This window comes from Quercus robur, chromosome 10, assembly GCF_932294415.1.
Source record: "Quercus robur chromosome 10, dhQueRobu3.1, whole genome shotgun sequence".
In the NCBI taxonomy this organism is placed as follows: Eukaryota; Viridiplantae; Streptophyta; class Magnoliopsida; order Fagales; family Fagaceae; genus Quercus; species Quercus robur.
This window is the reverse complement of record NC_065543.1, coordinates 52,225,481-52,242,370: the sequence shown is the minus strand read 5'-3', so window position 1 is coordinate 52,242,370 and position 16,890 is coordinate 52,225,481. Positions and strand designations below refer to the sequence as shown.

The window sequence follows — 16,890 nt, the reverse complement described above, 5'->3', positions numbered from 1 at the left end:
CCCAAGCCGAGAACAAAGATTCGCCCAAGGATGAGATGTCTTCGACAGAAGAGATTGCATTGATGAATAAAAGGTGGGGTTTTGTCCAAAAGACTCCGGAAAGTGTGCCAATTCAAACTTCCTCGGCCGAACTTGGCCAAGGTCCTGGAAAATGGATTGACAGCAAATATGGCAATCCTTGAAATTCATTTGGGGTGGACAAACACTGCAGAGATATGAGATAAGGATGAGCCACAAAATATCTGGGGAGAAAGCTGTTGCTTCCACATTAAATGCACTGCAGCTAATCCCCTGGCCGCATTAATGTAGAAGTGATACCTGAACAGTGTATTTCAGCCTTACAGCTACTACTTGAATACTCATGAGAAGGACTGATGGGACAAGTATTAGCCCTAACCATTTAGCATACAGGTGGACGGTGGAGGTGAAAGGAGAAGGGAGTATAAAAGAAGAGGAGAAAGAACGAAGAGAGTGATCGGAAATTAGGAGAAGAAATACTGTAGCAATCCACAATCAAATTTGTAACTCTATCTAAGAACATTATATTGGAATTATTGTCCTCGGATCTCGCTGAGGACATTCTTTCTTCATTTCATAATAGTCCATTTATATCTTTTTGTCATCAAGCCTATCTATATTGTTGTTTGATCAACTATAGCCCAGTTTTCCAACCCATTCCTCTACAAATTCATTGTTTTGGGTTCCTTGGGCCTAAGCCCATCCACGTACTGAGCTAGGAATTCAAGTCGGGTCTTTACAGAAATGTACTTAGTTTTGTTTTTAAATAATTCTCAAATAAATAAAATTTATTTTTTATATAAAAACAAAGACTGTTTTTTTAATTTGATAGTTAGGGTGGAAAGATTTGAACCATTTACATCTTCATGCAAAATACTAAGAAGCTCTAGTTGAGTTATAGTAATCTTGGCAAAAAATAAAGACATTTAAGATGTGATATCTTAAATTGTAAGGATTGGATTATTTGAGTTTGTTGTGGGTATATTCTGAGTTCTATATAGGTAATATTTATTAGGTGGATCTTGGATTTATAAATGATTACAAGGAACCCTAATTGCAATTTAACTAGTTCTTTTGGATTATAAACACAAATTAATTTGATTAGCACTTTTCCTTAAATCATTATATAAGACCACCTCTATAATTGTAAAGCTATTTCTCTCTTTTTGTTAAGATTTTAGTAACTCTTGAAGAAATAGATTGAATTGAGTAAATTAGAGGAGAGGTAAAACATTAGAGAGATAGATGAGAGTTAGAGATGAGGATTAGAGAGAAGATAGGAATGAGAATGTAATTCTTTGTTATGCATCCAAAAACTGAGTACACCCTTCTTACCCCCTTTATACTGTCACAATTCCACCCTCTTAATTAGATTCTTGACTCCATATAACAACTAACTAACTACCAGCTAAGCTAACTAACTACCATGACATCAGCACAACAGCTAATGACATCAACACAACAACTAACTAACTGCCACTAACTAATGTTGACAGGTAACACTCCCACTCACCACTCAGCCCCTAATTACAACTCTTATCACTTTTCTCATTTATCTTCATTATTATTGTCCAAACTGAAATTTCGGTGTATTCAGCAAAAGTAAAAATAAAAAGCTGAAATTTTGGTGTTATTCAATCCTCTTGAAGGACCACGTCATCAATATCCATAGGTCTTCCATTCCGACTAATATTCTGCCATGTGCCAAAAGTAATTGACAAAGCATCCTAGTCATTTGAGGAAAAAAAAAAGGTTCACAATAACTCCATCACCGGTGATGTCCATTGAAGCCTGAGAAATCTGAATTGGATCTAGTGCTTTCTCTCGTGAATCTTTTGAGCATTGTCGTGTGCTACTTTTCCCTCTTGGATGACTGCGATATTCCTACTGAAAAAATTAATCAGGGCTGTTCAATCTTGATGACTCTGCTACTGCTAACAGGAGGCCTTGATCAAAAAACGATTAAGGAATATCGCGGGTGAAGACAATGTTTTTTCAATCAGAATTCAGAACTGCAATGGTTTGCTGTAGGCGAACTGTGAGCAAGTACTTGTTTCTATTTTTCTTAGAGACATAAAGTGGCACAACTTGTGCCACAACTCTCCCCACGTGACGAGTTGTGAGTAATAGAGTGGTGATTGTAGGTCCATGTGGGCAAGTTGTGCTACTTTATGTGGCACCAGCATTATTCTTTTTCTTAGATGACTAAAATGCTTAGTAAATTAATTCTGGCACATGGCATAACATTATTGGAATGGAGCACCGCTGAACATTAATGATGTGGTCCGTCAAATAACAATTTCTATCTGTCAGCTTCTTTTAGCAACAAGGAGGGAGGAGGGTCTAATAATAGGAAGGGGAGACCCACCTCAATAATATTATCACCAATAACCCTATCCGGTGGTTGGATGTAACTTCAATATAAATTCCTTTTGTTCTTGGTTATATTTCTTAAAAAATTTAGGACCACATAAAAAATCACAACTTTTATTAATAATAGATGTTCATGTGGCAAATTGTGAGTAGTGTAGAAAAAGTGGTAGATCTACCGTATAAGTTTACACAATGTAAAATAAGAATTTTCCTAGTTTCAAATCACTACTAAAATATAAGGATTAAATTGTAATTTAGCCAAACACTTTTTCAAATTATTTTCTGTAGGAACTTATCGTCAGTGCTCTAAATTTCTAATATAAATATAACATTCTAGCTAATCTTTTAACGCCACAAATCTGCGACTAAACTGTTGTCAATTTAAAATGGAGCTAAAGGAAGGATTAGAGCCTGCGAGTCCTAATGCACAATACTTTAACAGCTCTGTTCTGTCAGTATCTATTATTGGTGTCATGCAAAGCGAGGTACCAATTGAAATCAACGAAGCGCGTACCATATCATTGCTCAATGATGTGTTCCTGCCCATCAATACACGCTTCTCCTCCATCATGGTGATGTTATCTACTTTTCTCAATATTGTTTTTCTTGCAAAATAATATGATTCTGTCTTCTTTTTCCTCTTTTATGAAATACACAAACGTAAATGCATGGAAGGTTAAATGGGTATTCAGATGCTGCTTTTTAAGGTTCTTACATTAATCCCTTTAAAACTGGCACTAAGTAGTGAGAATTTGCAACAGGTTAAGGATAGAAAAGGTGAGAAACAATGGAAAAGGGTTGAGGTGAAGCTTGAAGAGCACGTTAATTTTCCTATTTTCCCTACTGGCTTGTTACCCCCATCATATGATGAATATCTTGAAGATTATATATCAAACATTGCAATGGAGCATTTTCCACAAAACAAACCACTATGGGAAATTCACATGGTTAAATATCCAACAAGCAATGCAGCTGGTACTATCATATTCAAGCTTCATCATGCGCTTGGTGATGGCTACTCTCTCATGGGTGCACTTCTTTCTTGTCTTCAAAGGGCTGATAATCCTTCTCTTCCCCTAACATTTCCGTCACACCAAAGCTCAGCGCCAGAAAGTGGCAGAAAAAGTGTTTGTGGAAGAGTGTCTCAACTTTGTTCCTTCATCTTTAACTCTGTATCTGATTTTGGTTGGAGCATGTTAAAGAGTACATTGGTCGTAGATGATCGAACACCGATAAGGTCTGGGGCTGAAGGAGTCGAATATCAGCCAATCATGGTATCAAACATGATATTCCCTATGGATTGTATCAAACACATTAAGGACAAGCTTGGAGTGGTATGATCAGCATATTTTATTTCAAATTAGCTAATGATTTCAATTTCATATTGTTTTTTTGGTAACTAACGACCTAATATGCCTATTAAATGTGATCATAGGATGAAAGCATTTTTGCTAAAACATCATTGATACTTTTGTTGAATGTATCCTATACTTTTCATCTGAAATTTTATTTAATATTTAAATAATTAAAAAAAGCTTTCTCTTTTTACTAGTGATGTGGGTATATCTCTATATATTAAGAGGATTTGGAAAGTTAGGTATTACATTTTTGACTTCCAAAAAATCCTTAATTTAATTAATTTATCATTATTCCTAAAACATAAGAAATGAGATTAAAACTGTAAATAGACAAAATTAAAGGGTTTGATTTACCTTCAGTATTTTTTTAAAAGGAGTCTCATTTTGTTTTAATAAGAGATTGTCACATCATCCAATAACTAAATAAAATATGGAGATTAAAACCCACTACCACTTGCCATTTTATATTTAAAACAAAATAATATGTCAAATTAAAAAAGTACTGAAGGTAAACCAAACTCAAAATTAAAAATAAAAAACTTACAGAGTAAAAGCTCCCCACTAGATAACTACCCCAAATTCCTAAAAAAAAAGCTACCCCATGTTCCATAAAAAAAAAAAAAAAAAAAATACCCCACACTCCTATCAATCAAAAAAAAAAAAACCTACCCCATGTCCTATAAAAAAAGACCCCATGCTCCTATCAAAAATAACAACTATCTCACATTCTATAAAAAGAAAACTACCTGCATCACTTCAAAAAATAAAAATAAATAACCCACGGAGAAACCAATTGCAACTTCCTAAAAAAACTTCCTACTTCATTTGTTCCTCGATCTCTTCCCTCTCTCAACATAGTGGAATGCTCAAGGAAAAATTCTAATAACATTAAATCCCTCTAACTGAAAACTCACAATATTTCTTCAGTTTCTTCTTTATTCTTTCATTCTATTTCTAATTGACACTATCTTGTTTTGCACTCTCTATTTAATATACTGAATTCTTCTCAATGGTCAAAAGTTTTTCTCAAATTTGGTAAGCCTATAAACAAAATTTATCTACTACGTTTGCATTTGAATTATATTATGTATCGTACTTTATCAACTACATATATTGTGAATTGGTAACTCTATGACATTGTATGATGTGTGAACTATATGAAAGGGATTATAGAAAATTTGGTTATACATGGAAAATTATGACTCTAAACCAAAAAAAAAAAAAAAAAAAGAAACCTCACGCGCGTGTGATGAAACTAGTATATATATAAAAGAAATGTTTATTTAAATTTGTTAGCATGATAATAATATGGATAAACTTGCTTCTTTTTTTTATTTTTATTTTTTTTATTCCTTTAGTTAAAAATAAATCACATATGTGACTAAACCTACTGCTTTTATATTATTCCTTTAGTTAAAAACAAATCACATATATGATTATTTTAAGGGAAAAAATCACATATGTGATTTATTACATAATATGTGATAAATTACATATAAAACATGAGTCTTGGCCTTTGTCCCTCCACCCCACAGGAACTTTGTACTTGTAGAGTGATTATTATGCTAAGTGTGCGTAGTGATTTACATGTAACTTAATAACTAAACATTTGTATGAATATAAATGAATAGGTAAAAAAATTTTAATTGTAATTCTCATTTTTGCGTATAAAGATTTGAAGAAAAAAAAAAAAAATTTCAAACTTATTCAAGAATTACCAAATCTTAACATACCATAAAGCTTAAATTGCTAATATTGAACTCACCTTAAACTCTTTTGATACTTTTGATAACTTCTCTTTTTCCTTTTATTAAAGAATTTGATGTTCCTGCCCATCTTGTGACCCATTGGTCTGTTTTTTAATTTGACTGGATCGGTACCCATCTTTAGTCTTCCACTCTCTGTGGCCCAAGGTTTAGAAAGAGATTATTTCGGCCCCCTAGCTTATTCTCATTTGTTGGTCCAAAAACAATAGTACTCTTTCATTAAATAAAATCCCCTAATTCTCAAAAAAAAAAAAAAAAAAAAAATCCCCTTATTGTCCACCCTAATAAATTATAGTGAAGGCAAATGAGTCAGGTTAATTAGATTCAGGTCAAAACAGGTTATCCTTAATGGGTTGTAAGCGGGTTGGGTTGATGCCTATTTTTTTCATAGAAAAAATAAATAAATGAACAAAAATAATAAAATACTTAAAAAAACATTTAAAAAATAAAATAATTCTTGAATTTAAACAATTCGAAGTTCACTATTCAGTAATGATATCATGATGTCATCACCATAAAAAATTAATTTCATGATGCATCTCTCATTACTAATAAATGATGTCTCATTTGGAAGATCGCACATGTTATGAGTTAGATATTACAAAATTGAAGAAATTTTTCATTACTTTTCTGCTTCTTTAATATGCACCAAATTTATCAATTAAGATAGCATTACTAATCCTCTTATTTCATGATGCGTGTCTCATTACTAATAAATGATGTCTCATTTGGAAGATCGCACATGTTATGAGTTAGATATTACAAAATTGGAAAAAAATTCATTACCTTTCTGCTTCTTTCATGGGTAATTATTAAGTATTCTTGGAGTACCATAAATGCGTACTCCTCCTCTCACATAACTGTAGGTCTCATTAATTTAATTTATGGTGAGACCCACAATTAATATGAGATAATAGAGTATACATTTATGGTACTCTAGAATATTTAATAATTTTCCTTTTTTCATATGTACCAAATTTATCAATCAAGATAGCATCACTAATCCTCTTATTTCATATATGTACCTTGCCCTATATCACTATTTATAGTCTACATATAACATATATTATATGCACACACACTTGCAGTAGCATTAAACATTATCAGCTAATAAGCACCCCTTTTTGCTTTACCATGCATGTGTATTCAAGGGCCAATGGTTTTGAGGTCACGTGATATTTAAAATAAAATAAAATAAAAAATTTGTTTTAAAAATGGGTCGAGCCACAGGTGAAACGGGTTGACCCAAACCAATCCATAAAAAAGGTCAGGTCACAAGTCACCTGTTTTTACTTTAGGTCAAAAAATTTCAACTTTGAGTTGGGTCCAATTTTTCCATGTCTAATAAATTATGTGAGCAAGGGAGAAAGTTCGAAGGTGGCATTGCCCCAAAAGTAGACTTATCCAAAATTCCTAGGTTTAGTTCTCCTACAACCCTAGTTTTAGCATCCAAAATATTGAAAATAGTAATTACCCTCTTAGACACCATGCCATCTTCACCTTCATGACAATATGTTGACATTGACGCCTTTAAATCAAAAGCAAGATAAGGGTTGATTGGGAAAATTAGACTTGTTAATCCATCTTCACCCACACACAAAGAATAGATAGGTATGAATAATAGGAACAATAAACTGTTTTAGTCAGATCTAATTCTAACTTTGTACCCAATTTTGACCTGATCTGTTAACAAAGTATTTAATATACTATATATAATAGTAGAAGTTTTTTTTTTACAATTAAGGTCGTGCTGCCACATAGGAAAACTGCCCATCTAAAATTCTGCCACGTAACTTAAAAAGAGAAACATTATTCTATTTGGCAATGCTACAACACCATTTAAAAGCCTCTCATTATAAATTAAAAAATTTAATATAAATTTAAGAGTCCTAGGGTCACAACAATTTTAATTACAACAATCTTAAATTTTCCTACCACCTCACACATGGGTTATTAAAAAAAAAATTGCAGATTATAATGGGCCAACTATGAGATCATAGACAAATTAGGGCATTGTGAATTTATGTTGTGTTAGGTCTAGGAATTAGAGGCAACTGATAGAGGTATCATGATTGCCAAAATTCTCATATCAAATCATCACAATGCTATATCATCCATTAAGCCAAATAACACGCCAATGTTCAAATTTCAAATCCTAAGTAAATCATGGAGAAAATCTTCACACGATGAGATTAAATAGAAGGCAAACTATGAAAGAAAGGTATAATAACTACTAGTAAGCCTAATCAAAATATATACGTCTTTCACCAGTTTACTTTTGGTAGTCTTCAAGGTCTTTATACTTTATTTCTTAGGTGTCCGCAGATTGGTGTCAACCTTGTGATCATTTGCATCATTAGGCCCAAAAGTTTGATATTACTTTGTTCCCTTATGAATTTAGTTGACTCAAAAAAAAAAAAAAAAAAAAAAAAAAAAAAAAAATACCTTACGCGGATATCATTTTGTACATAACGTGCAAATTTATTATTCTTGATCTTCATATAGTTTGTTGAAACATTTATAGACTTAGTTTTTTAATGTAATTATTTTTTGTGATACAATGAATTTTGTTAATTTTTATTATATTTTTTTAATAAGTATGAAGATTAATTTGTTATAAAAATCTATAGAAAATGCACAATTAATTTTCAATATTATAGTAAAATTATTGTTCGACCAAATTTTGTTTTCTCGAGTGCAGACAGTAAATGATGTAATTACTGGAATAATTTTCCTCGGCAACCGGTTGTACATGCAAGAGATTAGCAATAAATCAACTAAATCACATTCCACAGCATTGGTATTGCTCAACACTAGAACAATGAGTGGCTACAAGTCAATTGAGGAGATGCTTAAACCTAACTCAAAGGTGCCATGGGGGAACCAATTCGCCTTCTTGCATGTACCAATGCCAGAGCTTAAGGACCATAAATCTCAAAACCCACTTGACTTTGTTTTGGCAACAAGCAAGATAATCAAGAAGAAGAAAAGCTCATTGGGTGTTTATCTCACTGGTAGGTTTTTGGAGATTGTGAAGAAACTTAGAGGTCCTGAGGTATATTCATGATCTTATTCATCACCAATAATTCACTATTTCTACCTTCTATCATTTGATAAATTTCAAAACAATTATGTTGGTTCTTTTTTTTTTCTTTTCTCTTTTTTTTTTTTAAAAAAAAAAAATTTAAAAACCCTACTTATATATATATATATATATATATATATATATATATAGAGAGAGAGAGAGAGAGAGAGAGAATTCTTGGCATACTTAGTTTAATAGTTAATAGTTAATACTTGCTGCTAATAACATTTGATATTAATATCATACTTTTCTATCACATTACTAAAAATGTCAATTAGTTTTTCTTTTCTTGAATAAAAATGGCTAGAAAAAGGGTGGGAGGGGTGAAAGGGGATTGTATTCGGTATATAGTATATACCTTATAAGCAAGCCACATAATCTTGGATTGGTGCCTCTATTTTGATATCCAAAAGTTATTTAATTTTTTTGAAGCAATTTCTTCACATCGCAAAGCTGCCTAATATTAATCAATATTAGGGTAATTACAATTTATTACCATGAACTTTCAGAATATATGATTATATCTTAAACCATGACTTGTGTTTCGCTTTGCACTTTATCGTTAATTAATTAGGCTATTAGCTTGAATTGATAAATATGTCATGTGCAACTCATGTAACTCTTGCATACGTGGCACCACGTGAACAAATCGAATTGACCCTCTTTAATCCCTTTAAAACAAAAGTTACGTGGCAAAATAAGAGTTAAATTTGTTAAATAATTTTATTTTAAATGATTAAAGAGCGGAAATTTGGTATGTTCATGTGATGCCATGTATGCAGAGTTCACGTGAGTCGCACTTTGACATGTTTTTCGGTCTAATTTAATAGTCATATAGACGATAGGGTTCAAATTTAATCGTTTAGGATGGTAATCATGCATTTTGAAAGTTTAGAGTCATAGATGTAAATAGGGGTATAGTTTATATTAGTAAAGTGTAATTTTATTTTAATGTTAAACAATTTTTGTCTTAAAAAAATATTGAAAAAAAAAAAATCTTATATGTATATAGCCAAAATTAAGAGAAAATCCAATTAGAATTTCAATTAGAATTTAATTTTGTGTTATGTGTCTCATCTAAAATTTTTAATTTTTATGTCAAGTAAGTTAATTATTTAGTGTAGAATACAATAAGTTCAATATAAATGAACTTTAAGAAACTAAATCACATATCTAAAATTAGAAAAAGAGAGAATTTGAAAAATTATGCTTTCCAATTTCATTTGTTTGTCTAGTTAAAAATAATTCAAATTAATCAACTTTTTACATAATATTATAAATGACCGTTATATATATATGTGGTGTGTGTGAGAAAGTGTTTTTTTTTTTTTTAATTGTGCATTTGTATATACACTATTCTAAAGTAGTTGATTTTTTTTTTTTTTTTAATATAAGATAGAAATTCTACTCTAGCCTAATTTAAGTGTATATGTGGAGTGACCATCGCACCAAGGGTACACGGTGGTAGTTAAATTTATCTTTGAATACATACTTTATAAGATCTTTTCGGCATTCTTGTACTACTGCAGACAGCCGCTAGATTTGTCCATGAGACACTAAGGAACTCCAGTTTGTCAATTTCGAATGTGATCGGGCCAATGGAACAAGTGTCTTTGGATAATCATCCGATTAAAGGTCTATACTTCATGGTGTTAGGTGTACCTCAGGTAAAAATATAAAATTAAAATTGTAATTATATAGAGAAATGTTATTTCTATAACATTTTCACGATAAATTTTAGGTAGTGGGTTGCTATTAGTTGTTATGAGTGGGAAAAAAAATAATTTAAGTTATAGATTCAAATTAGAACTAATTACAGCTTACCACCTATAATTTTCTATAAAAATATTATGGAGATAGCACTTTCCTATTATATATACCACCTAGTTTGCCTTAAACAAATAAATATCTTTTGTAAAGATTTTTCGATAAAAATAAAATTACAAATTCCACCTTCTTGTAGTTTTTTATTTATTTATTTAATTTTTATAATCCATCTCGTAGATATCGAAGTATAGATGTGACGTGTTTGCCTCATAAAACAAAGAGAGCATGTGCTTTTCTTACATTGGTTTTTTTTTTTTTTTTTTTCAAGTCATAAAAATGATTCTGTTTTTCGAAGTTACAGAATGATATTTGTAACTTTCTACTTATTAGAAGCAATCAGATAATGTTTTGTTACACTTATTCTCAGATCTTTGGTGTTCACTTTTTTTTTTTTTGGTCTTTACAGCAGAAAGTATAGAACAAATTAACAAGCATAATTTATGATTTAATGTGAAAAAAATTCCTCAAATTCAATCATCTTTACGAATAATTATAGAACACCTTGCTTTCAATTAGATTCATCATATTTTATGACCCACTGTAACATGTTTTTTTTTTTTTTTTTAAATGGATTTGCAGAACCTTATTATAACAATGGTAAGTTATATGGGAAACCTGAGGATTAGCGCCGTAATGGAGAAAGGATTCTTGGATCCCCAAAGATTCAAGTCATGTGTGGAAAATGCCTTCAAGAAAATTCTCAAAGCTGCTGATGATGAAATTACTATTTAAACAAAGATTTTTTGTTTTTTTTTTAAATCAACAAATTGAATTGTTCATTCATAATATTGATTTTCTATCGATAAATAAGTCAGTACAATTTATATATGATTGTTCATCCTTTCTTTCATTCTCCATGTAAAACTGTACGTAGGTAGATGGGTTTTATACCTTTAATGCATCCTGCATTATTGGGTTTAATATTTATTATCATAATGCCAAGTCTATTTCTCTTTGATTTATTATTTGGTGTAATATATCACCCTCCAATGACATGATGCCACCTCATATTTTACACATTAAAACCATAAACTTAACAAACACAATCACTCCCTCACAAATATGAAATATCAAACCAAGAGCAGCTTGGTTCATAGTTTTCAGAACCAGACCGGACCGAAAGGTCGGACCATGAAAATCGGGAACTGGGGTGAAAATCGGTTTTTTAAGCATAAATAACTGGATTTTTGTTAATTCTGTGAACCGCTAAAACCAGGGTTGGACCGCACGAACTGGTGAGAACCGTGCGGTCCAACCCCTTAGCAATTTAAAAAAAAAAAAAAAAAATTAACACAATTTTATTCTACTTAATTAAATTATCCATCTCTTACAAGGAATAAAAAAAATTATAATTAAAATCCTTCATGGTAACATTATTTAAATGTTATGAAAATATGTATAAATTAAAAAATATTATGGAAATACATATTATGTCACAACTAAAACAGGCCCCAAATCTTCAGAAATCAAAACCCAGTTTCACCTTGAAAATCATCACAGAGAAATAACCGTCATAATCTGAAAGTACCACCGAGAAACCAGACAAAACCGGGTGGTTGTGTTCAATGCCTCACCGGAAAGCACAAACCCAAAGCCCCTCCCTCCGCCTTTGGTTGTCTGCCACTTTCTTCTCCTTAGCAAATGGCAACCAAAACATTGTCGGATATATAATTCTTCATCAAACCCACTTTCCGTTATCTCTGGATTTTTGTTGCTTTTTTTTTTTTTTAATAGCATGTTTAAATGTTATTTTAAAATAAAAATAAAATTCTCTAGTAATGGTTAGGTAGATTCGCATGGCTAGTGTGAAAGTGAAACAAAAGCCATTCTATTTCTTTGTTTTTCTTTTTTTTTCCCTGCTAATGCTTAAGCCATCCTTCTCCTTGTTGATGTTGGCCATTTTTCTAAGTCTCAGTTACTTGGAGTTCCTATTTACAAATCTCCAACAACTTCTTGGACTTGGAGTTCCTGTGTTTTTCCTCAAATTTTGGGTTTAATTTATTTTTAAAAATTAAATTTGGTATTTTTGAGGGAGTGGTAGTGTGTGTTAACATTTATTAAACAAAGTTTTTCTTTAAACTAATTTAGAAAGAACCACTTCAAACTCTTCTTATATCTTTTTATTGTATATGAATTTTGACAAATTCATTATTAGATTGCATTTTCTTACTATATCCTTCATGCTTACAAAATTTAAGTAGATCAAATATCAATATTTATGTCATCAATCAAAGGTTTAAATTTCAAATTTTTGTAATCTTAAATTATGCGTGAAAAATTAATAAGTTTATGGATTGAATGATAAATAACATCTTATTTGCCTTTGTCATTTTAGTTTTCTATTTTCTATTAAGAAACAAATAATGTTGGTATTTCAAGCTTAGAATTTAATCAATCTCCACATTTGGATGTTGGTCGAGGATTACTTCCTTTTTAGGTTTGGCGTGAAGGACTATGATAAGGCCCTAATGTGCTTATTCGTAAAAAAAAAAAATGCTTTCTTATTTCTTCAATGATAGGATCATAAAAATGCTATGTACTACAAAGTATATATACGAGTTAATTATTTGCAAGATAATTGTTTGCAAGTCCAAAGTAACCAACTAACAACTTGTAAACTAATATGGCTCCATATATAGGTTTTTCTAGCAATCTAAACTAACGTCCTCTTCTTGCATTCTTGGAACTAACTTCATGTGCACTTATTGTAATCTTTACTAAGTGTTACACTTGTAGAAGACCCTAAAATCAAGTTCTACATGAAAAATTATGTATAAGGGTTTTTAATACTTTTATTTTTCTTGGTAACTTCACAATTCAATATTCCACTTCAAGGTTTATGATCAAATATAAATTTGTGTAATTAGAACCCATAATATCCTCGTTCTCAACTATGAGGAACAAAAATTGTGTTGTTTTTGTTGTGCCTTTTTGATCTTATCCCTAACAATACATGTAGGAGTACACAACATTGGAGGAAAAATTATACCTTGTATTGGATATATATTTGTAGGGCCTATTTACTGTGAGAGAGAATATATATATATATATATTCAATATAGAGTATACTTTACTTTTTCACACGAGAGGGACTCATGCTTGAGTCCCTCAAAGTCATACACACACTTGGATCTGTTTGCCCATATTTCACTAACTCCACTTAAAACAAGGTATTTTCTATTAGCGCAAGGGGACTTTCTATTTACATTCGCTAGTTAGTAGTTAACACATGAACTATGACCATATTTCATGCAAAATTCAATTTTATCATATTCATATCATTTATGAGACTTCGGCCAAGCATTACTCAATTTGCACCAAGATTCATTTAATATGTGGGACACACTTATTTTTATTTTTATTTTTTATAATTTATGTTTTAAATTTGAAAACTTAAGTGATGTCATGTAATGTAAAGCAATGAATCAAATCAGTTAAGGTTTTAAAAATAACCACGTAATCTTATCCTATTATTTAACCTATAAAAACAAAAAACAAAAAAATCAACAAAAAAAATACATTATTTCAAACTGATTTGGCTGTATGAATTATTTGAAAATGTTAAACTCGTTAGTTTGGCATTGTATGAGTTATGTGAAAATCTTCTGGAATATTAACGAGTCTAATACCCAACAACATGAAATTTAGTCATGGCCTCTCACCAACTAAACTGTTAGCAATATTTGTGCACTATGGTGACAATAGATAACTTTTTCTTAACTTCTTAGGTGTCAAAAAATAAAGTACTTTTTTTGGATCATACAAAAGAGGCCTTTTTTTTTCTCTCATATTTTATGTCTATTTCTGGATTTGAGTAAGAGAAACGTGCAATTACTCGATGCATTTAATATAGCATTTATTTCATATTAGATTCTATTAGTTTTTTTTTTTTTTTTTTTTTTTTTTTTTTTTTTTTTTTTGAGAATGTAGATTCTATCCGTTGATTTCATTGTTAGAACCCATTGACATAATGTATTTAACGTCCAAAAATTTCTCAAAAATACAAAAACAAAACATTTTTACTATTAGAATTAAAGGTAAATTGTAAATTACACCCTTAAAATTTAGAGGTACTTGGATTTTATACTCTGAAATTGACATAATATATTTAACGTCCAAAAATTTCTCAAAACTACAAAAACAAAACATTTTTACTATTAGAATTAAGGGTAAATTGTAAATTACATCCTTAAAATTTAGAGGTACTTGGATTTTATACCTTGAAATTTAAGGTGTTTGAATTTTACACTTTTAGGTTTCAGAATTTAAATCTTACCCTCCAAACTTCTAAAATTTTAGAATGTAAAGTTCAAAATCCCTCAAATTTTACGAAATAAAATTCAAACACCTTTAAAATTTTGGGGGCAAATTCTAAATTCTAAAACAGCAGGATGTAAAATCCAAACATCCTCAAATTTCATGATAAAATCTATGTTCTATAACTCCTTTGTGGCTCTGCCACTACAAATTCCATGCGGTAATTTCCATAATGTCTGACTCTCATTCAATTGATTTTCCATTCTAGTGGTGTTTCTGAAGAAGGGTGTGGTGTCATTATTGAGGGAGCTGCCCCCATCGAAGAGGAGGCGATTGCAACCCCTCCTGTTGGTGACACAAAGGCAAGTACCTTCTATCATCTTTTGGCTGTTAATACTCACATTTCTGTCCTCTCAATCATATTCTCTTTTGAGTCAATTTGGTCAATACTTATATCCTATTCCTTTATGCTTTCTTGCAATTGTACCAGTGCTCGTTATCCTTAATCATTTTCTTTTCATCTTCCGAGATTTGTTTAAAGTAGTTTGATCTCATACTTGTCAAAATATTATTTTTCAGGCCGCTGCTGCTGAGGATGATGATGATGATGATGATGATGTGGACCTTTTCGGTGAAGAGACTGAAGAGGAGAAGAAGGCTGCTGAGGAACGTGCTTCTGCTGTCAAGGCATCTGGCAAAAAGGAGGAGTGTGAGTTTTCTGGCTTATTTTCATGATGCTTATGTTGATTTTAAATATGTTGAAGTGTCTTCCTCCCTATCTTCATTCCCGCTGGCATTAAATTGAGTCATTTTTTAATTATGATTTTCATTATCAGCTGGCAATTCATCAGTTCTTTTGGATGTGAAGCCATGGGATGATGAAACTGATATGAAAAAGCTTGAGGAAGCAGTAAGAATCGTTCAAATGGAAGGGTTGCTTTGGGGAGCATGTATGTTTTTTATCTGTGATTCCTTGTGTTAATTTTGAGCATTAAAAAGTAATCAAGCAAAAGGCTTTGTCTTGCTCCCATTTTTTACAAAAATTATCTTAATGGGAGGATTAATTATCAAACTTTTTACTGATGGTTGATAAAAACTTCATTTTCCATAATCACGTCATTCTTACCATTAACTTTATTACAAGTTTCCCTGTTTTTATGTTTATGATGAAATAGTTTTTTTTTTTTCCTCACATTTCTCTTATTATTTATGTTATTTGTTTGTGATCTTGACAGTTAGTAACACATTCTATATCTCTTTATTTTGTTATTGTTCCTTGATGTCTTGTCACTCTAGCTAACCAATTATTTCTTTTGTTTCTGTTCTGACTTTGATTTATTGATTGTGACAGCTAAACTTGTACCAGTTGGGTATGGTATTAAGAAAATGACGATAATGCTTACCATTGTGGATGACTTGGTGTCTGTCGACACTCTCATTGAGGAACATCTTACAGTCGAACCCATTAATGAATATGACCAGAGCTGTGACATTGTAGCCTTCAACAAAATATGTAAGTATTGTTATAATAATTATTTCTATGCCAATGAATTTATGCTTGCGCCACTTGTTGGGTCATTTAGTGATCAGCCTATCATTGTATGCACTGCCTGATTTTGACCACAGAAATATTGTATGCTTAATTGCTCATTTTGGAATATTGATGTCTAATTTGGCACGTCTGATTCTTGTTGCAGAATTGAAGGATGTGCTTGTATGTGTCGGTGCTGGAGATGTTGCAGTCTTAGCTGGGATTGAAGACCTTTATGCATGGCTAATGTTATTTATATTTTTAATTTTGAATCTTTATATTACAAATTTTGTTTGTTGGAATTTAATTTAAGTTTTTAGTTGTGGATTATGGTCCCAGTGGAGCAAATGGTGTCTATTACTATATTATATTGATCATTGCAGTATCTATATTCTACGTGGTATAAACTTCCACCCTCCCTCTCCCTGTTTCTCTTCTCAACAAGTCCAGGGACGTAACATTTTCTCAGATGTTGACACGGCCTATTTTAATGGTACAACATAAAAAAAGTGGTATGTGAACCTTCCATATTTAAAGGAGATGTTACTCTAATCACAACAAGCCATTTTAGTAGTTTTTAAGAGTCTCCCTCTCCTCTGATAGAAAACGTAGGTGCTAAAAAAATTGTGTTTACATAGTGGAAACGTGAAGAACAAACCTCACAAATTCGATCAT

The 16,890-nt window shown here is 31.2% G+C and overlaps 2 protein-coding genes across 3 annotated transcripts; both read left to right on the top strand.

Annotated features, from left to right (window-relative positions):
- Window positions 1-2,725: 2,725 nt before the first annotated feature.
- LOC126703634 (wax ester synthase/diacylglycerol acyltransferase 11-like) lies at window positions 2,726-11,389 on the top strand. 2 transcript variants are annotated; one of them, XM_050402659.1, is made up of 5 exons: window positions 2,728-2,963; window positions 3,153-3,725; window positions 8,217-8,570; window positions 10,130-10,267; window positions 11,007-11,389. In XM_050402659.1, exons 1-5 carry the CDS (start codon window positions 2,778-2,780, stop codon window positions 11,157-11,159), a joined length of 1,404 nt encoding a protein of 467 aa, XP_050258616.1. In that variant the 5' UTR covers window positions 2,728-2,777; the 3' UTR covers window positions 11,160-11,389. The 2 variants fall into 2 exon arrangements, with proteins under 2 accessions (XP_050258617.1, XP_050258616.1); XM_050402660.1 differs by lacking the exon at window positions 10,130-10,267 and having other exon boundaries at window positions 2,726-2,963.
- Window positions 11,390-14,858: 3,469 nt separating this feature from the next.
- On the top strand, window positions 14,859-16,545 carry LOC126704332 (elongation factor 1-beta-like). The gene is made up of 6 exons (XM_050403325.1): window positions 14,859-14,904; window positions 14,953-15,046; window positions 15,264-15,391; window positions 15,521-15,634; window positions 16,036-16,197; window positions 16,382-16,545. Coding segments are annotated over exons 1-6 (546 nt in total). The 3' UTR covers window positions 16,384-16,545.
- The last annotated feature ends 345 nt before the right edge of the window (window positions 16,546-16,890 follow it).